Source organism: Poecilia formosa, unplaced genomic scaffold (assembly GCF_000485575.1).
Source record: "Poecilia formosa unplaced genomic scaffold, Poecilia_formosa-5.1.2 Scaffold324, whole genome shotgun sequence".
Taxonomy (NCBI): domain Eukaryota; kingdom Metazoa; phylum Chordata; class Actinopteri; order Cyprinodontiformes; family Poeciliidae; genus Poecilia; species Poecilia formosa.
The window spans coordinates 44,321-68,866 of NW_006800263.1; the positions used below are offsets into that span (position 1 = coordinate 44,321).

At 44.2% G+C, this 24,546-nt stretch overlaps 1 protein-coding gene across 11 annotated transcripts in view; it reads left to right on the forward strand.

Moving 5' to 3' along the window:
* Window positions 1–24,546, forward strand: part of setd5 (SET domain containing 5) — a 33,942-nt gene that overhangs the window by 3,047 nt on the left and 6,349 nt on the right. The window contains exons 1-21 of one of the 11 annotated variants that reach the window (XM_016661339.1): window positions 14,948–14,976; window positions 15,818–15,857; window positions 17,040–17,142; window positions 17,544–17,803; window positions 17,909–17,967; window positions 18,381–18,568; window positions 19,096–19,134; window positions 19,228–19,518; window positions 19,621–19,769; window positions 19,850–19,967; window positions 20,062–20,171; window positions 20,246–20,495; window positions 20,591–20,662; window positions 21,041–21,187; window positions 21,282–21,662; window positions 21,771–22,031; window positions 22,407–22,524; window positions 22,622–22,851; window positions 23,155–23,211; window positions 23,338–23,811; window positions 24,122–24,214. In XM_016661339.1, the coding sequence (XP_016516825.1) occupies window positions 17,544–17,803; window positions 17,909–17,967; window positions 18,381–18,568; window positions 19,096–19,134; window positions 19,228–19,518; window positions 19,621–19,769; window positions 19,850–19,967; window positions 20,062–20,171; window positions 20,246–20,495; window positions 20,591–20,662; window positions 21,041–21,187; window positions 21,282–21,662; window positions 21,771–22,031; window positions 22,407–22,524; window positions 22,622–22,851; window positions 23,155–23,211; window positions 23,338–23,811; window positions 24,122–24,214 (3,297 nt within the window). In that variant the 5' untranslated portion in view covers window positions 14,948–14,976; window positions 15,818–15,857; window positions 17,040–17,142. Of the gene's footprint in view, window positions 1–14,708; window positions 17,143–17,543; window positions 17,804–17,908; window positions 17,968–18,380; window positions 18,569–19,095; window positions 19,135–19,227; window positions 19,519–19,620; window positions 19,770–19,849; window positions 19,968–20,061; window positions 20,172–20,245; window positions 20,496–20,590; window positions 20,663–21,040; window positions 21,188–21,281; window positions 21,663–21,770; window positions 22,032–22,406; window positions 22,525–22,621; window positions 22,852–23,154; window positions 23,212–23,337; window positions 23,812–24,121; window positions 24,215–24,546 lie in introns of those variants that run through there. The other 10 variants (XM_007573297.2, XM_007573298.2, XM_016661337.1 and 7 more) reach the window with 10 other exon arrangements.

Consider the following 24,546-nt stretch of genomic DNA (forward strand, 5'->3'; position numbering starts at 1 on the left):
GCTGCAGCTTTCCAACCTGGCCACTTGGAACCAGTGGTAACATGAGCCTCTTTAACATGCCTCCCCCTACCCTCTGTGACCTGTACCTTCTTGTTATCTTGAACAAACATTGTGTTCACTAACAGAGACAAAGGAAATGTACTCTGCTCTGTATTTATTGTGGTTACATTTTGGGGCACATACAAGCCTGTACGACTGAAGTCATCTAGCCACAACAGGAAATCTCAGAAAGCTCGTTCTCTCTGAACAAACCTGAGCCTCTCTGCCCACCGTGACCTCCATTTCAGATGCTGATTCAGTCTCTGCATTTTGTCAGCCTGTACTTTTTTTTTTAATCAACATATTGGACACTTCTAATATGATCAGCAAGCTAATTTGAATGAAGCAAGGCCAAGCAGTGCCTGAGGTCTGGATTGGGGCTGATAACATGTAGGTTACATTTAGGGGTTTGTTTGGGTATTTGTAATTTGTAGAAATAGTGTAATTATCCACAATAAATGGAAGTCAGAGCAGTGTCCTAATAAGGTTGGCCAAGAAACGTGTGTGTGTGTGTGTGTGTGTGTGTTTGCGCGTGTGTGTGTGTGTTTGCGCGTGCGTGCGTGCGTGCGTGCGTGTGTGTGTGTGTGTGGACCTGTGTACAGGATGTACACCCTTCTATGGGCCTCTGAAAGTTTGGAGATTGGTGGAATGTGCAAACATTCAAGGTTAGTAGGAACACTTTTCTTGCTAGGAAGGAAGTCCAGTGTGCCCAACGTGTTCGCATGAGCAAAACAACAATTTCAGCATTTTTTTGTTTTTTTATTATTATTAAGACCTGTTCATCATTTCAGCTGTGTTATGACAGCAGGAACCGTTTCCAGAAACTCTGGTCCGTTTAGTCGTGCTTCCACCTCGAAGACTGCGGGGCTGGCTCTTTGTTTTCCATGTTGTGACTGCCAGGTTGTCGATTTAGAGCTGGTTCTCTGACAGAGAGAGAGGATTGCTCCTCCTCCGTAGCTACAGCTGACACAAGTGTTGCTGCTTCTGACTAAAGAAACAAAATGTGCATTAAACCCACGGACTGTGGCCTTCTACAGCCTGTAACTCAGTGAATCCCATGTTCTGCGGTGGGAGTACTGGTGTGTTGTTTGCTTTAAAACTCGGCCATTTGAGAGAGCTAGACCCCCCAGCGGCCCAGAAACCCAGGAGATTGTATGGGCAATGCACTGATCTCAGGTTCTGCACAGTCTGTCTAAATCCACCAAACTTTCTGGAAGTCTCCGACAGATTTCAGATAAATTGTGTTCATCTCAAGGTCATGTTTATGTCTGGGATTTTCAGTACAAAACTAAAAGCAGCCCAGTATTTGAAGCCATGGATTTGCTGTGTTATTCCACATGGTGATGATGATCATATTGGTCGTGATTGACCCATATCTTCCCAGCTAATCTTGATTTTTCTGTTATGACAATGTTCCCGTCACTTTCTGTTAGCTTTAGCATCGTGGACACCATTTTCTGTGTCATTTCTGGACATTTTACTGGTCTACACATGGTGAATGGTTTGTGCTTGAAATTGAATAACTTCACAAATGTTGCTTTGCAAATGCTCATTTTGGAATGTAAATTAAAGGGACATTATTATTACTAAATTGACCTTTTGAACTTTAGATTGTTAAATTTTTATTACCTCATCAAAAACACACTTGGCGTGTTGTCTTGATTCGTTCATGCATGTTTGAGAAACACTTTTATCCCCCATGGCAACCATTAAGCTGTGCAAACCGCCTGGGTGGATGCAGCTTCTACTCTGAGCTGCAGTTTCCGAGGTGCAGTTTCCAAGCTTTGGAGCCTTGTCCTGACAGAGCAGCTCCTTAAGACTAGCCAGCAGCAATTAGCAAACATCCTCTGAACTCATTGCAGAAGCTACTGGTAAAAACTTTAATGATAGAACAGTGATGTTGTGATGACTTCTTGATGGAGTTTCTAAAAGAGACATAGGCCCAATTACAAGCTGCTAAATATCGAAGTCCAATTTCTTTTAAGTCTTCTAACTTAATATATATAGCATTTTCATAAGAAGTGAAGATCGTTGATTGTGAGTTATATATTTATAAATAAAGCATCGCCACATGAAGATGTGATGGACAGCACTAAGACACTCCTCCTGGCTCTGATTGGTTGTTCTAGGTAGCACTGCTTTCTCATCTGCCTCTGGGAGAAAGCAGAGGTGCTCATTTTTTCATATTATCCGTCTCATGCCATACTGACATAATGACAGTTTCAATAAATACATTAGTAAAAAAAAGATATTTTTTTTGTAGAAGTTGCATACTGCAGCTTTAAGCAGAGTTGTTATGTGGAAGAGATGAAGCCCAGGAAACCAAACGAGTAGAGACAAGAGAGAGCAGCTAAAATGATAAGATGAAAAAGAAACAACAAAGCTCCTAAATAACAGTCTTCTCCTCCCCTCACCTGTCTGTCCTCCTCTTTACCAAGGTGTATAAATTCCCCCAATGTGAAGAAGCATATCGGGAGGGAAATTCCCAATTTCAGGGTGTTTGTGTTTCATGCTGGGGTTTAAGCTATTTCACAACACCTGACATTTGTGGACTAGAAGGAGGAGTAATAAAATTAACTAGCAACATGTACTTCAGTCAGTAATATACATTTTCATGAAGCAACATTACATCCGGTGATTACTTTAAAGTATGAATGAATACTTTCTTATGAAGGCTGGGATACAAACCTGACGAACACTGCAGTGATTAGCAAATACGAGCAGTTTTGGGGGCTTTAAGCATCATTGTTCTGAATTTATTATGAGAGCAATTAATCAAAGTTCTTATTATAAAACATTTGTCACAGTTAAGTGATAAACATAAATGCCCACCCCGAGCTTCAATCTACGGTACATATTGAGATTCATGCCTCATGTCACCCATTAGCATCATACCTACATTTACAATGATTCTTGGTACAATATTCAAATTGACAACCTTTAATTAATTTGCTATCTGACAGCAAGACCACATTTTTGTTTTACAACTGGATATAAATTGAACCAGTAATGATTAAGAGTGAGAACTATGATCTACAATCCAACAATATCTAGAGAAATTCGTCCATGTGCTTATCTTTAGTAGCATTGATTATTGCAACGGTGTCTGCCTAAAAAATCAAGGTCAGTTCTAAATCAGTTCTAAAGTCCTTCCTCTGTCTCCCTGTAGCAGTGGAAACTACAGGAAACTAAATGTTCTTGTTCAAATTACTGAATGTCTTGGCACCAAAATAAATGAAAGACTTGTTGTATCAGCATTCCAGATCACTCAGGTCTTCTAGTCTACTCTGCATCCCCAGAACCACAACCCAACATGGAGAAGCAGCATTCAGTTTTTACCCTCCACTAATCTGGAACAAACTTTTAGCAAACTGCAAAAGGGCCGAAACACTGAGTTCCTCTAAAGTGGACATATCATGCTTTTAAATCCTTCCTTTTAACATTTAAATCATTCAGTAGTGGCCTATGTAAAGTGGAACTGCAACATGTTGGTCTGAATTCCTCTTGGTTTGAGATTCACAGGCTACCTTTTTTTTTTTTTTTTTTTTTAAACCTCTGTTCTGATGTGCTGACCTGTCTCTTTAAATGAAACTCAGGCACTTTATGCCCCGCCCCCTCCCGGTCCCGCTTCACCACTTTTTATAGTTTGATAGCAGTTTGATAACTTTTTATTTCCAAATTTACTTAAAGATGTCAAACTAAGGAAAACTTGTCCATCCTGCCTCACATGCTGGAGTCATAAAACACTAGCACAGTAAGAATGAACTCTCCTTGTAAATGAGGCCTCAACATAGTTAGCGAGTTAGCTAATGCTAGCTCCAAGAACATCACTGTATGCATTTGGATCATGTTCCCCAAGACAAAACCGGCAAAAGCAATGTTTATGTAATGACACTCGGTAACTAAAAGCTAGCATGCAACGCTAACATATTGCTTCTACTAGCTAAACATCTCCCAGATGTCAAATCTACACGATAAATTCATGTCTAAAATAAAGTTTATTGTCATTGTAGCATTTTGTGTCAACTTCTGCTTTGTGTCTCTCATTTTCATAGACAGACACACCAAAGCATTGAGACAAAGGTTAAGTTTACACAAGATCCCTGAGTGGAAATTGCTGGTATTTTCAGATGTTGTTTGGGAAAAAGTTCCACGTTTAGATGAGACTGCCAAAGCACCTTGAATCCATTGTAGTTCCAATGCCAGGCCACTGTACGGCGCTGTGATTTTTATCATATCGTTGAATGTACAATGCGCTTTTGACCCTTAGCTTCCACCTCATTTAGAACTAACCCTTCTCTGCCTGCTATGAACCAAGTGCCACATAGATAGTTCTTATCAAGAGTTGTTGAACAGGTTAAGTAGTTCACACAATGCATCGCTATCCTTCATTGTTTTTGTTGTTAGTTCCTGAAAGGTTTCTCTCATGATACCTGGTTTCAAAAAGTCCCGGTGTGAGAGACAGCGAGATCACAGGTGGCCGGATCACAACAAAATCGTTACGGTTTTACCAAAGCACGGCGCCGTGTAAGCGGGGGAAAAATCTATCGGTAAATCCCTCTTGATCCTGGTGGAGTTTGATGATTCAGTCGTCCTTGAAGTGCTTCACACAAAAAAAGAGGATTTCCTCCACTGATGTGGGAACATTGCTTGGATAAATAAAGTTTTATAGTGTGGATTAATACACCAACCAGCTGAACATTTTCAAACAGCTTCTGCATCTTTGAACTTGGACTCCAAAATTGCTGGGAGTAATAAAAATGGCGGATTTGTGAAATTACTTAGGTGGAAGTCCATGACCTTGTGCATAAATACTGATGTTATTAAAAATGCAATAATTACTAGAGAAAATGACCCAAACTGAAAATAAAGATAGTTATTCTGCACCGTTAGACACTAAATTCAACTTTTCTGCCTCCGAGAGACACTACACTAAATGGTATTAATTGGGTTTTGTGTGATAAGTCCCCTTCAAATCAAGATTTAAAACCCATTCGTTTAGATCTGCCTTTGATTAATAACTGGAACACCATAAACTGTGGCCTGGTTTTTACTTGTCATTTTTCCTCACTTTACCACTGCAATTTAGTTTTTTTTTGCCTGTTTATTGTTTTATTTTCCTTTCAATCACGTAAATCGCTTAGAATTGTTTTGTCGCTGAAAATGTGCTCAACTAATAAATTAATCTTTCCTTCAAATAACAAATTTAAACGTCTGACGCTGTTGTCTCTGCTTGTGGAAACACCACAGTCTGGATGCTTCTGTTCCAGCATTACAGATAAAGTGAACAGTTTTTCCTCCTTTTAATCTGGTTGTATTTTCTTTACTTGAACCCTGAACCGTCCAGAAATCAATACCAGTGCTCTGACAGAGCCATCCTTCTCCTTGGTTGTGTGAGTAAATGGGTGTTGCACCTGTGGTGGTTGTGACTATTTGACCATCTCACTAGGAAAAGTGTAGGCGTTAAAACACTTTTGCCTTTCCTGCAGCCTGGTCCCTCTGTATTGCGCTGGTGATAATTATGCTGTTATATCTGTGCCGCTGAACGTGCAGTGAGACTGATGTAAGTAAATATATCCATGTGAACAAACTTTGTGCGTTTAAATATCACACACACCTGCTCGATAAGTGGTCTGGCTCTTGTTGGACCGCTTCTTAAAAATCCCCAGTTTGACTCTTCAGTTTTATCTAATTCTAGATATTTCTCATTTACTTTCTCTTTCCAAAATTTGAGAAAGAGAAAGTAAACTTTATACGACTGCGATCTTAGAATCAAATGACATTTTTGAAAAATATCAATCAGGTTTCAGATTGAGACGCAGTACAGAGACCACCTTGTTAAAAATACATGACGACATTATGTCTGTTGACAGTAAACGTTCTGTCGTTCTGGTTCTTTTGGACCTTACAACTGCCTTTGATACGGTGGACCAATCTGTCCTACTGTCTCGTTTGAAACTCTTTGTTCGTATCCGTGGCTCTGCACTGATGTGGCTTACTTACTATCTGACAGATACATTCTGTGTGGAGTGCCACAAGGCTCCATTCCTGGTCCCCGTCTCTTCTTTTATATGTTGCCATTAGAGGAAGTTATGTCTGCGCACAAAGTGTCCTTCCACTGTTATTCAGATGACTTACAAATGTATTTGTCTCTTAAGCCAGGTATGACTAATGTGTAATCTTTTGTAGACTAGATGATAGCTGTTAGCCAGTGGCTGAGTAAAAACTTTTTTTATATTACCAAAAGATTGAATGTATTTCATTTGGTGAGTTTCTGACACTTAAGTAAAACTGTCAGAAACCTGACCAGGAGTTGAAATTTAATAAACAAATTGACTCTGGAGTCAAATCCAGCTTTTTATCATCCGCAGACCAAAGTTAAATATTTTTTTAAATTGGATTGACTTAGAGAAGACCATTCATTGTGTTTGTTTAGTTCTAGACCCGATTATTTTAATTGGATTTAAATTGGTCCCTGTTGGCCTCCACCTGTGTCTCTGGAGTTTTTGACAAAAAAAAATTAGACTGAATTCTGTTTAATGCATTTGAGAAATTAAAGAACATGATCCTCACAGTGCTTCCTGCTTTGTCCAGATGAGAGTGGGTTTGTTATCCAGGAGTATGAAGGCATCTTCAAGTCCAACTCCTCTGAGATGAGGAGATTGCAGGACCTTTGTGATGTGTAATGTCAGGGCAACAGGTCTATAGTTGTTGATGACTGAAGGGTAAGTTTTCTTTGGTACCAGAACAAGGCAGGGTGTCTTCCACAACAACGGAACCTTCCATCGGGTTAAGATAAATTTGTGGAGATGTTTTAGAATCCCACAGGGTTGAAAGTCCTCTGATCAGGCCTTAGGACTGACACCATCTGGACCTGCACACAACTGAAACTGAAAGTTGTGGCAGTTTTGACTTTAGTTTAGCCTTGTTCCAGTTAATTTTCTCCAGATGCCTCTTCACTTAACTTCTAGAGACAGAAAGGTGAGAGCAGGAGGCACAAGGAGCAGCAGCACCTCCTGATTTGGTTGAAGACAAACTTGTGTAAGAGTTTGTCTTCAACCAAAGACAAACTCTTCCATGACTGAGGTAGAAGATAAAACATCTGAGGTTTGACAAATTCAAAACGTTCTCCATAGCAAAGTATGAAAAATCAGTCCAATTACACAGCATCCAAAACGGGAAGGAACAGTTGTCCAAAAAAAAACAAAGAAGTAATTTTCCCCCAGAAAGGCAAGAATGAAAGTTTTAAAAAGATCTAAATGAAAGCACAGAGCTACTCCAGTTCAAGTCAATGTTGTCATTATGTTCAAGCTGGCATGTTTAATGTGATACCTATTTAAAATTTGGGTGTACCTAACTTTAGTGCTGCTGCACCAGAGCTTAGAGTCAGTCTGGAGGGGTCATGAAGGAACATTTGACCTTTCAGCGATTCAAAATGGCTGCCAGGCTTCCGTGTTATTTAAGCCTCAATGAGTAACACCTTTCAGTATTGCACCGGCTTATGCAACATGTGTTTTAATACGTCTCCTGTTGAAATGTGGCTGTTGCCAATGTGTTGAGACTGTCAGGGGAGGAACACTAGTCCTTCAAGCCTCAATTAGAACCTGAAAGACATGAAATACCTGCCATTATATTGATATCGGTTCTCTCTGCCTCACAAAAAACTAAGATATTGCTTTAATAATATCGTCTTAAGCATTGCTGGCAATATGGACGCATCCTTGATGTCGATGAATGTGTTGCATGGCAAGGTTTTTGCTGACGGTATAAAGACAGGCATGTGTTTAGACCTTGCAGCCATTTTCTAACTACTTCCAGAAATCAGAATATCCTTCCAGACAGGAGCTACAGTGAGGCATGCTGCAGACATGGGTGCTTGAAAAGAGGACAAAGCTGGTTAGCAGCTAGCTGGACTGCTGCTGGTTGAGTTGGGCTCAGGATAGAAAGTGAAAGTTGTGGCAGTTTTGACTTTAGTCTTTGGGCACCAGCGTGTTCTGGCCGTAAGATGAATATGTAATCATCCCCAGAGAATAATTAATCATTTCCTCCTTCTTCCATATTCATAGTTGCGATATTCTTTGGTTGCCTGGTAACTTCATTATTACCTGAACGTGTCTAATCAGTTGGTAAATTACTTACTACTTCAACATATGCCATTAATAAAATAAATTATATATTTACTGGGTGAGTCTCAAAGTGTTAAATGAAATGTGTCAAATGCCTGAATGCTTTTGTTAAGTCCTTCATATTTAAAATGAGAAATGCACCAATCAGATGCCAGTTTGAGCCCTTTAAAGGGCTCTGGTATGTAAAGGGGACTTTTCTGAGCTTTAACATTATGTTACGATGTTATTCCCTCACCAGAACACACCTGGGGTGTTGCTCAGATTCCTTCATGCGTGTTTGACAAATCCTTGAATCTCCCGTGGCAGCCATTCGGGGACGTCTACTCACTTTCTCTCACAGCAGACCCCAGCTGAGCTTACGCCTCCTCCGTTTACAAAAATAATCTTAAATTTTTTTTGTAAAGATGTACAAAGGGGCCGAAGATTTAAGCCATATATATAAAATCAGATACTGGGAGCTGGTTGATTAGTCAGGCTGTTTGGTCTCTCTGGTTCTAAGCTGGTTAATAGTAACACAGTTTACCGAAACTGCAAATTCCACAGCAAATTCTGGACGATGCCTCAGAGGAGAACAGAGCAGCTTTCCAAACATAAAATAACCCTGAACGCATCATTTACTTGGACAAAAGTTTCAGTGGTGTTATTGGCCTGGTTAGTTCCTTCGCATTCTGTGTAGCGCCATCTCCACAAACGACAGCAGTGTATAGAAAGGTTTCTGTCCATAGTAGTCAGGACTTAAGTTCAAATCAGAAACCTCGACTGATCGGTGTGTCATCAAGCAGGAAGGGAGCCAGCCTGCTCTCTGCATCACTGTCAGAAATTATCAGCGTTAAATAAAAGTATAAAGATGAGCAGAACTCCATTTTTTTTCCCAGATGCATCACTGTTTCTACTTTCTAACCACATTTCCTTTGTTGTTTACCTCTAACATTGTCTTGGACGGTTATTGGTCAAAAGAGACGGTCGATTCTAAAAACGTTCTGTTGCTACGAAACAGGAGTGAGAGAAGGTGCTGTACAACAGGAGCGTCTTAGTAAACACATTTAGTCAGTGGTTAGGTTAGTATGAAGGACAGAGGCTGATTTCCAGTGGCTTGGTGAATGTACTTGAACACTTCGGCTAGCGATTTGATTTAAATATCTCCTAAATCTGATGAATTAGACCTGATTGCTTTAGTTTTTTGCTAGTTATTGGCATATGTACATGATGCCACTCTGTGAAACAATCAAAAATCTTCCTATACCAAAACTTCCAACTATTGATCATACTGTTATGTCATTTTATTTTTTTCTGGGATTCACATATTACTTCTAGCTCACACTCTAAGGTCACCAGAGGCGATCAATGAGCTAACTCTAAAACTGCCCCTAATGCGACCTTGATTAAGTGATTCAAATAAAGAACTATAGTCAACAACAGCTGCCACGACTGGCAAAGAATGGTGACAGGAGAACGACAGACAGAAGAAAAAAAAAATAATGCAGTCCTTACAAAGGAATGTTTGAACAATGGAAATGTCTTCTGGAAAAGTTCCTGGACATGAAGGAGACATTAATAATATAAATCTAATTAACAGTCCTGCAGTAAATATCAACTTTGTGAAGGTTATGCTGTTAAATTCATTTTGAAGGTTATGCTGTTAAATTCATTTTGTTCAAATGTCTTGTTCAAATTAATAATATAAATCTAATTAACAGTCCTGCAGTAAATATCAACTTTGTGAAGGTTATGCTGTTAAATTCATTTTGTTCAAATGTCTTGATTCAGCTCTTATTTTGCAGGACAGAAAATGAGATATTGTTACCTTTGTAATACTTTGTATGCAACATGCATAAGCAGTTCACTGAAATCATTTTCCTTACCTGGAAATTATGCTTTAAAAATTACTCATCCTCACAATCATGTCTTTCTTTAATAATAATGTCTTCATCTATGTGGCTCTCTCCTATGACGGATATATAACTTGAATTTCTTCTAAATTACTATGTAATTTAGATGAAAAATTACGTGAAACTAAAAAAACCAAAGACTGAGCTAGAAAATTACTAAACAGAACTAAAATTACCACGAGAAAGGCTAAACGTTTTATAGTTGACCAATTTTCAAAATTTAAGCTGCAATGGATATTGTAAAACGCTGAATTAGACAGACTGAAATAAAACCGTTTAAACCTGTCATGCTCGCAATCAGCTAGCTGCAGTTAAAATAAAACTTAAGTGAGCAGTTTTTGCTGAATTGGCAAAAACTGCTCACTTAAAATATCACTGTTGGTATATTGCGGTAAAGAGCAGTCAGCAAGAAAATATTTTCATCAACTTACCAGAGAAACTGTTAAACACAGAGAATGAACTACATTCAGTCCTGGAACTGCTGCTGTTTGGAACTGTTTGGATCTTCATGACCCAGATTGACGTCTGCAGTCCATTCTTTCTAGGGACGTCATTGGGAGTGTCCGAACTCCACTGATGCCTCCCACCTTGATTAACTGGGCTTGAGAAGTTTCCTCTGCTTGCATCCCGCAGAATGCTGTACGGTTCTAGATCGGAGTTTGGTGAATTTATCAGCATTCTACCGGACATATTGTTGATCATGTGTCTATCGTGATAGATAAGGTTATTGTTTCATCGCCCAGGTCTATTTTCTATAATTTGTTTAGCAGCAGTTATGTCCTGTGAAGAGAATCAGACACCAGGCCACGACTACATTAGTCGACTATTCAGTGTGCTCAGCTGTGACCATCACCTTCTGGCTAATGCTGCATGCCATAGTAATATGTCCCTAGTCGTTCTCTGATTTGTATTGACCTTTTGTAATCATGCACAGTGTCTCAGTTAGTCTGATCTCCAATCTTCATGCAACCTTAGCTGCAGGGTTGCAACTACATACTATTCAGGTGGATGGGAAAACATAAATCAGCCCCCCACCCCTTGCGCAAAGGAAGGTACGTAAGGGTGAAGGAGCGTAGAAAACATACAGTCGCTCTACCCCCCGAGACGAAGACACGTGAAAGGTAAAACTCGCTACATTTACATGTGCGCGAGGTGAAGGAGCGTAAGGGTGTGGTACAGTGTATGCGAAGGCATCATCGGCGCGCCGCACCCTCCAGACGGGGTTTTGACGCCCCCTCTTGTGCAGCGCCCCTATGCGTTGCATGCGCTGCATATCCACTTTTTGTGCCACAGCTTAGCTGCTTCTTAGACTCACGTCAGGGTTGTTTGAGAATGGAGCAGTCGATCTGGCTCCCCCTCCGTCCTCCAGAGGCCCAGGGTTCAGCTCAACCAGCGTACTGTCATTATGGGATAGAGATGGCCGTGTTCTATTCATGCTCCCTTTCAGAGCAGGCGTTGGGGCTCTGCTGTCGTCTCTGATGCCTTTGGAACCCCAACTTAAGTCTTGCGGTGCGTTCGACTTTCTAGCTGTAGATGTTAGTGAGAAAGAATCATGTTGTACATTGCAGCATGTATTTATTTATTTTTTTTACCACCACAGCTTCCTCAGCCTAAAGATGATTACAACATGTTGCACAATTCTTTTAAGAAGGAGTTCCAATGATGATTATTGCTATAGATGTGGATTATGTTAAGTTACACCAGCACAAAATGTGCTTGTGATGCATTTCTTTCTGAGCGGTTTTCCCTCTGCATGTCTCTTCCCTGGCTTTGTCTCTAAAATGGCCACTTGTCTTGGTGTCAGGCTGCTGGTAATCTGAGCCTGGTTGCCATGGCCACTCAGGTAAATAAGGAAGTAAAGGAGTTGGAAGGTTTGTTGGAGGGAGGGAAGATAAAGAGAGGGGCGCTCTGCTTTGTGTGGAATTTACCTCCTAACCCCCCGCTGTCTATATTTGGAGTAGGAACTTCCTTTCCTGGCTAATGACCTCGTCTTCACAAATACCCAGCATGCAGCGGGTTACTACAGGGCTGAGTCAGCAGTAACTCACAGACACCCAGCGGCTGAATGCATGGCACCTGAATAACTAGCCAACATTTATTGCAATCCAAGATGTTCTTCATGTTGTGTTTTGCAAACAACAAAAAATTGTTGCATATTGTGCAGCCATACATGTGGTACTGATGATGTGTGATTGTTAAATTTGGCCAAGTTGCTCTTATAATAAGAAGATGTTACAAAATGTCTGCTGAGACCTTGTTAGTGTGAGCAAATACATCATCGGGATTTATATATGCATCTCTTGTCATCACAAAAAAAAAAATCTAGTAAACAGTTGTTGGTTGCTGCTTTTCGTACTTCCACGCTTCGATGTGCAAAGATTTCTGCTGCCGAATCTTGTTACGGTTGCCATGGTGATGGAACATGAGTTCAATCATGTTTGTGTCTCTGGGAGCATGCATCCTTGCGCTTGCCTCCCAGGTGGCAATGCTCCGTCTGTCTGTCTGCTGGGGAACCTTGTTCTCTTGTCAGAACTTGGCCTTGCACTTAGAGGGATGTGGTCAGACTTTTTTTGATGAGCGAACATTTCCAGGGGAGAATGGAGCAGGTGGAGATTAGAGCAGGGGACCGTCCCCATTAAATAAAGGGGACGGTGAAGCGACCATCCCTTGCTTTACGGTGAAGCAAGGGACGGTGCAGCGATGGAGCAGGGGACAATTGAGACGATGGAGCAGTGGAGCAGGTGTCGGTCCATGGTGGAAGGCTCTGCGACCTAAAGTTCAGTGTTGGTGTGTGAACGCTGCAGCAGAGGCAGCTTGTAGACAGAGTTTGGGTCAGTGTTTCAGCAGCACACAGTCACATGAGCCAGGAGCCAAGTGATTACTCATCCCTCCAGCTGTCTGGGAACACGGTGCCCCCTGCTGGTTCTCTTCCTTAACACAGCACATATCTGGAGCTCTAGAAGATCAAGTATGTTTTCTATACATCCTGTCTCTCCTCTTTTCTGTTGGATGCATTAAAAATGGGCCTTCCCCGCCACAGGCATGTCAGCGTGTCATTTTAAACACAGAGAGTTGCTATTTTTTGATCATAAAACTTAATTGTCAGCATGACTCAGCGCGTGCTAAACAGCTGGTGAGGGGGTTGACGGAGCCGTGTGAATTTTCTTGATACAAGTACTGGGGGACGAGGTGCTTGTATTTGTGAAACAGTAAAGAACGAATCGTCTTTACTGGCTCATCTGTCTCTATAGTCTGTCCTCTGGAAGTTTTATTTGCAACTTTCAATCAACAATTAGACAAGGCATTGCAACTTGGTGCAGTTTCCTGTGACTGATTTTCTATTACTGAGATTGTCTCCTTCCAACTCGTTGGTGTTTGATCATTTTTAAAAGTTTCATGTAGGTAGGAGGATTGGATTCAATTCTCCCTGAAATTCCTTATAAAATTCTGCGGTGTAAACCGTCTGACGCTGGAGATTTACATGGTGTTGATATACTCATTGTGTTTTCATTTCTTTTTCCGTGATGTCTAATGTCATTTTTCTGAAGATAATTCTGTGGAGTTCAGAATATATTCATTAATGTGGTCAGTAGTTCCTCCAGAGGTTTAGAAATTAAGGTTTTGTGGAATATCTCAAATGCTTCTTGGATTTTAGTCAGTTTGTTCTTTTAAAGCTTTTGCTTTTGGGTCTCCGATTTTATGGATTCTATTTTCTGCTGTTTTCTTTTTTTAGTTTCCATGCCAACACCCTCATGGATTTTAATCTGCCTATGAATTGCAAACTTATTATACTTAAAAGTACATATTTTCGCATATGCTAGCATGCCACCGTTAGCATAGTTAGAAGTAAATAGCACTGTGTGCTACGTAAACAGTAGTTGGCCTATTTGTTACTAGTAGCTTAAGATATTTCTTTTAAACTTTGCTTGTTGTCCAATAATAGCATTTTAACTTTTGTCAACCTGTTTACTGTGGTAAAATAATTTTTATAATTTAACATGCTGACATCTGCTAAGACGCTGTTTGTCAATGCTTAACATGCTGATGTTAGTTTACATGCTGATGCTAGCATTTTGGCTAACAGCAACAGGTTTAATAAATAAATACTGTGTAGGCCTTATTTTTAACATATTGAAATATATCCAGTTTTTTAGATCTGGTTTAGTTTCTTTGGTAACAAGGACTCTACTTTTTCGATATTGAGGTTTTGATAGTCATAATGTCTGGAAGTCTGAATTGCTGTAGACTCCTTAGAAATTTTAAACCTCATCTGTTCATAGTCAGTTCTATATCCAACCTCGTCTCCTATTTTGAAGAATATCTAATACATTCACATGCCTTTTAGTGTCGTAACCGTGGCTGGGATGACAGTTTTAATCGATATAAAGAACGGGTAGCCACAGCAGCACACTGAATGTCTTTGTGAAAGGTAAAACAAAAGATTTAATAAAAAAATCAAGATTTGGTCAGCACCACACCCGACATGAACTATAGAGGCATTTAATTCACAGGAAAAGAGACTATGAAATGCATAGGTGGCTGTGATTATGTCAACCACAGCTGGTTGTTGACATAATCACAGACATACAGCAGGAACCAGAAGCCATTTTGAGTTTGCTAATCTTTAACAAACGTTTGTGCCCTCCATCCTCAGGTCCCCCATGACCGTGAGCCGTGGGCTGCGGCTCGACGGCGCTCCCCTTCTGGAGTGGTCCGTTGCTATAAGTTGGACCTTGTGAATCCTCTTCTCATCCTCCTTTCCCCCCATCCCATCCTGTCTCCCCACTTCCCCCTCTCGCCCCCTCCTTCCCCCTCGTCCCCCCACTTCCACGCGTCGTCGTGCTGGACGTCATGAGCATAGTAATCACTCTGGGAGTCACCACACCTGAAACGTCTTACTCGGATATGGCTGCTGGATCAGAGTAAGTCAATGCCAGCTGACTGGAACTGGCTGATGTCTGTTACTCTTTAAATTTTTTTTCACTGGTAAATGGACAACATTTATATAATAACTCCTTTCCAGTCAAAGCGCTTTCATTAGTATCTCTCATATGTGTTTTGTGCTGACTGTGGAAGCTGGACCTTTGTTATTTTGTGTTGTTAATGGAACAAGAAATGTTCCATAAACATGCCTAGCCTTCCTGGTGATAATGTCATTAATTAATTCCAATTGGAGGAGAGTGTGCTTGAAGAAAAGCCTTTCACTACTAATTTAAAAACAAGTAAAAAATGACAACATTCGACATTTTACGGTTCATTCCCTGTTCAGTCCACTGTAATCAAACACTATAGTTTATTTGTCTGGAAGGTCCGGTTCATTTAGGGAAGTGTAAATGTGGAATCGGACTCTAATAAAACCAAAAACGTGAACTGTAATCTGCCTAAAGACCTCGGTCTCGGCTCAGCTGAAGTGAACTCTGGTACGGTTCGATTGCATATCTGGATGCAAGCCGATCAGAGAAGCTAGAATCAAATAAATGCACAAATCCAGCGCCACAGGGAGAAACGGCTGGTTGTCTTTTACAAAGACAAAAAAGAACTACAGACATTTCTCAACATGTCAGAAAAGATTGTTCTCCTAAAATTAGGCCTACGCCTGTGTTCTTAGTCTGACCTCATCTTTAAACACCTCACTGATGTTTGTTGAGGCTCCTTTACTCAGTGCTGGCGTTCACACTGAAGAGGGTGGAAGCTAGCAGAGTCGAGTAGGGCGTGTTCGGTGCCGTCAGGTTTGATGGCCAAATCCAAACCTTTTGTCTCTAGAATAACCGGGACGGCGATCACTTCCTCACACAGGGCCTAGGTAGGTATGGATTATTTATCTCCCTTAATAACAAACATCTTCATTTAAAAACTGCATTTTTCTTTGTTTACTTGTGTTATTTTTGACAAATACTTAAATTGACTTTCTGAAACACTGAAGTGTGATAAACCAACATCATAGATTAGAATAGAAGCCTCATTTGAAATATTTTATTCCAACGTTTTGCGGTACTATTGTGGTAATGGTAAAAATCATGATGAAACCTGTTTATTAACTACTTCTCTGGATAAATTTATGATTATGAATGCATGGCACAGCATTCACATCACCACTCTTCTCTTGAAAAACCTTCCTGATTGAAGCAAGCTTCTTCAGGAACCGCATACTGAAAACATTTCTTTGACTAAGCCGCACACTGTAACTGGATTTAATTAGAATCTGACTGACATTTATTGATGCAAATAACACACAAAATAAGAAAAATAACTTTTTGTTTTGTTTTTTTATTTATTTAACACCATTAAAACATAGATACGGTCACCGATTGAGAAACCAGTAGCATCATAAAGACCGTCGATACAAATCAAATATGATGGTCAGTGTTCCATTTATTATGGTTCAAAAGCAACTCTAAACAAATTTTGGCCTTAATTTAAAGGAACTCAGTGTTTCAGCTGCTTTGCAGTTTTCTGGAAGTTTGTTCCAGATTTGTGGTGCCTAGAAGCTGAAAGTTGCGTCTCCATGTTTGGTTCTGGAATAAATCAAAATCCCAATAAGAAAACGTTCACTTATTTTTGCCAATTCTTAATGGACAGTGAATAGAGTGAGTTCTATTAACAGACTGGTGCCAGGCTGGTTTTAGCCTGGTTCCTGACCCGGTTCTGACCAGTTCTTGACCCAGTTCCAGACTGGTTCCGGCCTGGGCTCAGCCCCCTCCTTATCTCTGGTTACCATGGCGACTTATCTCCTCTCTGCTGGGATTTGATGCAACACTCTTTCATCTGGTTTCCTTCAACATGTAGACTTGCTGCAGAGTCGGAGTGAAGAGGAGCTCTGGTGCCATCTAGTGGCGACGGCCCACCACTAATCAGCTGTGGGAAAGCCAGCCATGAAATTCCATGTTAGACTGTGTGTGTGTGTGCGCGTGCGTGTGTGTGTGTGTGTGTGTGTGTGTGCGCGCGTTGACTTGTTTTACCTGATGAAGTTTGTTTGTGTTTTCAGCCCTGAGTCAGTTGAAGCAAGCCCTGCAGTGAATGAGAAGAACTACAACAACCACAGCTGTGGTAGTGCACAGAATCATGGGTATCGGGGACTCCCATATGCTGTGAGTTCAGACAGCTTCTTCCTCATCTGCAGCTCTGATTGTAGCACGTCTTGTAGTTTATTGTATTACTCTTTCTTAATGAGAAGGCTGCGATTGTGATGTTTTCAGATTGTAAATAAGAACTAATGGATTCTGTCTCAGCCTTTCTATTTTTTCCTAATCTTTTTTTTCCGTTTACTTGGTCTGTTAAGATGCTGTTGTCAGAGTGAAACTGTAGGCCGCTAATGCATCCACTCGAAGTGAAATAGTCCTTCCTGCTGTTAGCCTGCCGAACCCGCAGACGCTTCTGTTATTAACAGCTGTTACTGTTTCACATACCTGGTATTTTGCCCTCATTTTCATTTGTCTCCATTTTCCGTTTCCCTTTTTTTTTTGTTGCCTGAACACCCCGTTGTTTGAAGATGCAACAGTCTTCCGTTGTATGTTGTCAGGATCACAACTATGGCGCGCCCCCTCCCCCTACCCCACCCGCCTCTCCGCTTTCCCAAACCATCATTCCCCGCATGGACCTCAACGGCATGGTCCGCAGCTCCCATTACCACGAACCCCAGGCCGAGCACTCCGCCGACAGCGACAGCTCCTCTGAGGAGGACGCGGCCGTGAGCAGCTGGTGCCGCTGCAGCCCCACGCCAGACGGCGTGCACCTCAAATGCACCTGCAGGTTAGCGCCCAGTCTGGCTGCCGGAACCAGCCAGCTCAGGCCCAAACACAACCGCACGTTTTGCCCAAAAAGCTTTCGCCCCGTGCTGACCCACTGTCTTTGCAGGGAGCTGGACAGGAGGAAAGGAGTAGAGGGCACCCACAGAAAGCAAGAGAATGTTTCAGGTACACTTCGAGTGGTCGCCCTGGTAACAACCCTTTATGTAAAGGGGTGTGCATAAGACTGACATCACCCTGACAGGAATGTGACATAACACTGTTATAAACACGAAGGGATGTTGATGAATGTTTATTATTGTTGTCAAGAAGTGTCATTTGGTAAGTAAAGTTGCATTAAAAGGGTCAACTTTGGATTTTTCTTTGAATGACGACACTTTTGAAGCAATGTTGCATTAAAAGTGTCATTATTTACTGAATGAGACATGATGAAAACAATCAAACCTTCATGAAGACTCCTTCATGTTTATGACAGCTGTCATGTCAGTCTTATTCACATCCCTTCAAATAAAGTTTTATTGTTGGCGGTATTCAAAACATTTTCAAACGTGTGCAAAAAAAAGTAATTTTTTTTTTTTCAGCTGGAGAGAGCAGTGCGACAGAAAGTGGTGATGAAGAGGTTTCTCCCTCCACCGTCTCCTACACGGCCACCCAGCACACCCCCACCAGCATCAAACTGACCGTCAACCGGGTCAAGAGGAGCAAATCCAAGAAAAGGAAGAAAAGCACGGAGCGAGGCCGCGGAACGCCCAAGCCAAAGAAAGTCAAGGTGTGTGTGTGTGTGTGTGTGTGCGCGCGTGTGTGAGCTGCAGCAGCAACGAGATCGAGACGAGGTCGCAGCGGATCCTGCTGCCCGCATTCCATCACCGGACAGCAGCTGTTTACAGGCTTTTTAGACGGCATATCTAAGATGTATTAAAGACATGATGTATCGTGTTTAATACATCATGTAAAACAATACAGCAAAATCATACAAATAAAGCAAAAAAATATGAAAACATGACAATAAATAAATAAATAAATAAAGGCTACATACATGTATATTTTGTAGCATTGTCTGGAAAAGTTGAGGAACCTCTGGTATAGGGGACTGAAAACAAGGGCACACCACACTTTTCAGACTTTTATTGATTTTTTTTTTCTTTCTTTTCCTCCCACTTTGCAATTAACGACTCTGTTGGTCCATCGCTTGAAGTCATAAATAAAATCTAGTCAGCTGGTTTCATCAGGGCAGCGTTGGAAGCTGGTTTGTTTCTGCTGTTTCTAACTGTTGTCGCCTCGGCTTCTCGTCTCCAGGCTTTCAGACAGGGTTCCAGGAAATCCATGAGGATGAAGGTGAGTGTTGCATCCGTCCCGCTTATCCCTCCTGCGCAGCTGGAAGCTCCTGCTCACGTCCCCCCCCTCCCCTCCCTGTTTGCTCTCGCGCAGAACTCCACGTCCGAGGCCAGCGTGCTGGACGAGAACACGGCCGAGGGCTGGGAGAGCCGCATCCGCCAGTGGACGGACCAGTATGAGGAGGCCCTCTCCAACCAGTACAGCGCCGACATCCAGACGCTGCTGGAGCTGCACCGCTCCGCCTGCGCCTCCGTCTCCAAGGCCGAGAGCGGCGCCTCCACGCCGCCCTCCGACACGCAGACGCAGCCGTGCGTAAATGGCCTGGACACCATCAACCGCACGGAGCTGGCCTGCAACAACACAGTGCTGGGCTCCCAGATGCAGGTCCGCTCACGCCCCGCTCACGTGCCCCCTGCTGGACGGAAGAATGGGGGCACGCGAGAGTTTGGCGAAAATGCTGCAGCTCTGCTCTATTTTGTGTTGCAGCTCCAGCTGGGGCGGGTCACCCGGGTCCAGAAACACAGGAAGATCCTGCGCGCGGCCAGGAACCTGGAGGCGGACACGCTCATCATTGAGTACCGGGGGAAGGTCATGCTCCGGCAGCAGTTTGAAGTCAACGGGCATTTCTTTAAAAAGTGAGCCGTCGCCAGCCGGTCGCAGCCGTTCTCCGCCGCCGCGGCGCGTTCTGCTCTCACTGACCCTTGTCGTCCTCCAGGCCTTACCCCTTCGTCTTGTTCTACTCCAAATTCAACGACGTGGAGATGTGTGTTGACGCCAGGACGTTCGGAAACGACGCGCGCTTCATCAGGAGGTCCTGCACCCCGAACGCTGAGGTCAGCCTTTTCCCATGTTTTGTTTTGTTTTTGGTTTTTTTTACATATTAAACCTTTTATTCAAAAGCAAGAATGGGTTTCCTCTCCCTCCAAGGTCCGACACATGATCGCCGAGGGGATGATCCACCTGTGCATCTACGCCGTCAGCCAGATCGCTAAGGACGCCGAGGTCACCATTGGCTTTGACTACGAGTTCAGCAGCTGGTGAGTCGTGCTCGTCGGCGGTCGCCACGGTCGCGGCTGGGCGTTTGTAACCCGCTCTCCTGATCGCCCTGCAGTAACTATAAGGTGGACTGCGCCTGCCATAAAGGCAACCAGAACTGCCCTGTGCAGAAGCACAACCTGAGCCCCATGGAGAGCTTCCTGAACCCCGCAGCTCTCGCCCTTCCCTCTCCTGCTGTTGGCACGGAGACGCGGCGCAGGAAAGCCCAGAGGAAGGAGCTGGAGAGCTGCCTGGCCAGCAACGGCACGCTGACCCCAGACCAGCAGCCAGAGGGCAGAGACCTGCAGGGAGTCAGCGACACAGAGGTGGGCTTTTAGCTCCGGCTCTTCGTCTGGATCACCAAGTGAAGCTGAAGTGTCAGGGAGTAAATGTGTTGATGTGTGTTAATGTGTTGCCGTAGGAGAAAACGCTGACTGAGGTCAAACCAGAAGACGGAGAAGTGGATGAAAATGGGATCGGCTGTAGTAAAAGAGTACGAGATTTTCATCTGTTTTCCCAACATTTCTGCTTCATCTGCATATTTCCCCCAGAAAACCTTCTAAACCCGGTGATGGGAGCAGCCCCCTAGAGGCCCAATGTATTTATTTATTTATTTTTTTAAGTCACCAAAATTTAGAGGTGCAGGCATCATAATTTGGAAATAATGGCGTGATGCCAAAGGGCATTTGAAGGAACGACGTAATTGGTGCGGACCTCTTGCGCCCAGTTCACTGCGTCAACTATTAAACTAGCTTAATCCATCTTTACTGTCACTGTTACCTAAACAAGCATCGCTTAGCCCAGGCCAGGTTTTAAACCGTTTCAGAAGCTGGATTGCTTGGTTCTGAATGCTGCTTCTCTCTGCCTGAAGGCTCCAACCAGGCGAAGAGCGACGGGAGCTGAAGTGAAGGACGAGGCGGGGGACACTGAGGACAGGACGGGAAACCCTCCGGAGACACCTTCTGTCCCGCACAGCTCTGGAGTGGGAGTCAGCACACGCCGGACCACCTACTTCACGGTGAGACCAAAGAAGCAGCCAGTGTTTGAATCCTGTCAGGCGCAATCGTCATGGCGACAGGTTCAACATGTTGTCTTTCCACCATCCCTTACAGGAGAACCCTCCTGGTGAGGACAAGCCACCAGCAGCCACCCTCCCCGCCCCGCCCGCTCCTCCCAAACCCACCAGGCCCGCCAAGCCCCGGCCCAAGAGCCGGATTTCTCGCTACCGCTCGAGCTCGTCGCAGCGCGCTCGGCGCCAGCGCCAGGCCCTGGCCCAGCAGCAGGCGGCAGCGGCCGCTGCGGCAGCAGCGATGTCCTCAGCGCAGGCGGTGGCAGACCAGGGGGCCGCTCTGCACGATGAAGGGTCTCAGTGCCAACACGGGGCCGAACACGGCCATGGAGACGGCGGTCAGGGAGCTCATCTCCTGGATGGAGACGCCCAGGGACCCAACAGCATACACAAAGGCAGTGTGCGCTATCCCAAGACAAAGAAGGTGAGGCTACGCTAGCATGACGCTTATCAGAACCACTCAGACCTCTCTGTCACAGCATTTGAGTTCTTCTCTGCCTGATCAGCTAAGCAGTCATTTGTCTCTCATCAGTACCTCGTCACGGAGTGGTTGAACGACAAAGTCCCTGGAGGGGAGAAGCTCCAGCAGGAGGTGCCTGTTGAGAGGCCCCTGCGGATAACCACAGACCCCACAGTGTTGGCCACCACCCTCAACATGCTGCCGGGCCTGTCCCACTCATCACTCATCTGCACAGCCCCCAGACACTACGTCCGATTCGGCTCCCCGTTCACCCCCGAGAGGCGCCGACCCCGCCCGCTGCAGATGGACGGCACCTATGGCTGCTACAAAAAGGTCAGACAATCCTATTAACATACGGCTAGCAGTGCAGGGAGCTCACCTACAGGCTGCTTAGCTTCAGTTATTACAGCTGGAAACTAGAGATCGGGCCTGAAATTGGTTGTGTGGTGATGAACCTTTGAAAATTTGAAATGTCTAAAATCATTGTTTTTCCTTTTTTATGTTTCCAGTTTATCACAGTGGCTTTAGAAAGTGATCATTAGCCTGTATTGAGTTCATGTACCTGCCTCTGGCCTTCTTCTCCTCGCCCCTTTGTTTAAATCCATAGCTGATCACATCACACACACCATTCCCTCTGGATCAGTCTCTGTTCCGCTTCATATTTGTAAAACTAGAAGTTGACATGTGGGCGGTGTTGTCGCCTTGCAGAGATGGATCAAACAGGTGGAGGATGAAAGCTGTTCCAACAGCGTGGAGGACGGAACGGAGTCCACCTCCTCCCAGCAGAGCACCAGCAGCCGCTCCACCCCCAACCCGCTCTGCAGTGGTAGGTCACAGCTGCCTCTTGACTCCCACACCCACTTCTTCTTCTGGAGCTACGAACATGAACCGTGTGTGTATGTCATCCTGTTTCTTTAAATCAGATGTCAGTGCACCGTTTAAAAAGCGGCATCACAAGTACGCAGCTGAGACCACGCCAGCGTCCTCGGACCACCTGCTTCGCCCGCTTTCACCGATCACGCCGCCGCTTCCTGAAGACTCTCTCCACCCGCTGCTCCACCCGCCGTGTGGCTCTGTGCTGCCCAATGGCCTGGTCTACTCCCCGATGCCCTCGCAACCCACAAGCCGCTGCAACACACCGCTTCAGTTTGAAGTAAGAGTCCCAACAGCCTGGAGCGTCTGGCAAGGCTCGTCAGCCATCTTGTAGCGAATAATTCATCTGAGCCTCTTTGTGTCTCTCCTGTGACGGTTACAGTAACTTCATACAAACTAGAGCCATATAAATCTGCAGTAACAGTTTTTACTAGGAGGATTTGTCAATGCATCACTGGGTGTCCTTGGGATGCAGATCAGTGTGTTGTGCTTACATTAAATTAACATCTCATCCAGAATGAGCAGGAATGCTGAAGAGTTTTGTTGGATCCTGTTTTAATGTAGCCTTTCTCTTTGACTGTAGGACATATCGTCCTCTGAGGCATCGCCTGTACACCGCCCAGAGTCCATCTCTCCAGAAGTATGTTCACATTTCTTTACGCCAAACAAAACAGCTGATTCAGTTCTTCATCTTTTAATCACCGTTCTCCTCTATGTCTCCTCTTCATCTTCTCTTCGTCTCCCCTACGCCTCGTCTCCTCCTCAGCCGTCTCTTCAGGTCGACTTTGACGCTTCTCGACCTCCGTTTCTGGACCTGTCCCTCCCGTCCAGCCTGGAGAGCCCCAGGGCCGTGACCTCTGACGACTTTCCCGGGGCCGCTTCAGGCCAAGACTCCCAAGGCCAGTCATCCGCGGGCGGCGTCTCCCTGAATCTGCCGTCATGCTCTTCCTCGGACTCCAAAAGTAGGGAGAAGGCCTTCAGGACAGAGTTCAACCTCATTTACACCTGCTCCCCCCTCAACGCAAACCTGGGGAATCCCCTGAGCTCGGAGCGCCACCATTCCCAGGTGGACGGAGCTTTCTCTCCCGCAGATTCCTTCCACAGTTCGCTCAGTGGACAGGGCCTGGTCGGAGACGTGGGCTCCGGCTCGCTGTCTCCTTTTGGGGAGAGCCATTACGGAGCGGCCTACCCAGACAGGAGCACTTCGCCTCACACCAGCAACCCCCCACAGAAAAAGAAGGCAAGTCCTCCACACCTCAGTGATGGGAGCTGCAGATGTTTTGAGCTTTTGTTGTTAAATGTTTTAGACGTCATGAGCTGTTCCCACCAGGCTCTCCAGTTTAAGTGGCTTTTTCTTGCTGAAGGAACTTCTGTCCATTTAGACGGAACCTTTTCTAGTTACATGTGTGTATCTGAATCTCTTTAGATCTGCCCTTCCTTCCTCCTCCTCCTCTTCCTCCTCCTTCTCCTCTTCCTCCTCAGTCACCCCTCACCCCGATGCTCCTTGACACTCTTTGCCAAGTCTCTCTTCCGCTTTTCTTCCAAGGCAGAGGGCCAACCAGCATACCATTAGTCTGCTGACAGGACAGGCAGAATACCAGCCTATAGCTGTAAGAAGTGAAAACAAGCCAGTACATAATATGGTGAATATGCTCCCTACAACTACATCTTTAGAAGTGTGCATGTAAATATTGTTTTTTGTTTTTTTTTTGCATCTGCATACAGCACCCCCCCATGCTCTGACCGCTTCGCCCCGCCCCTCTTCCAAACATTCAGCTATGAGCCTCCAGCTTCCCAACAACTTCAGAGTTCTCAATCCATCTCTGTCCAACCCATCTACATGTGGAGAGGTTCATCCATTGCCACCAGGCCAATGGTTCATGGATTGTCAGAATGGTGTCAGAGTGAGGCCGGTGTGTGCTTGCTCCATAACAGCCATAGCTACTCCGCTGTGGCGGAGTGGGCACGCGGCACG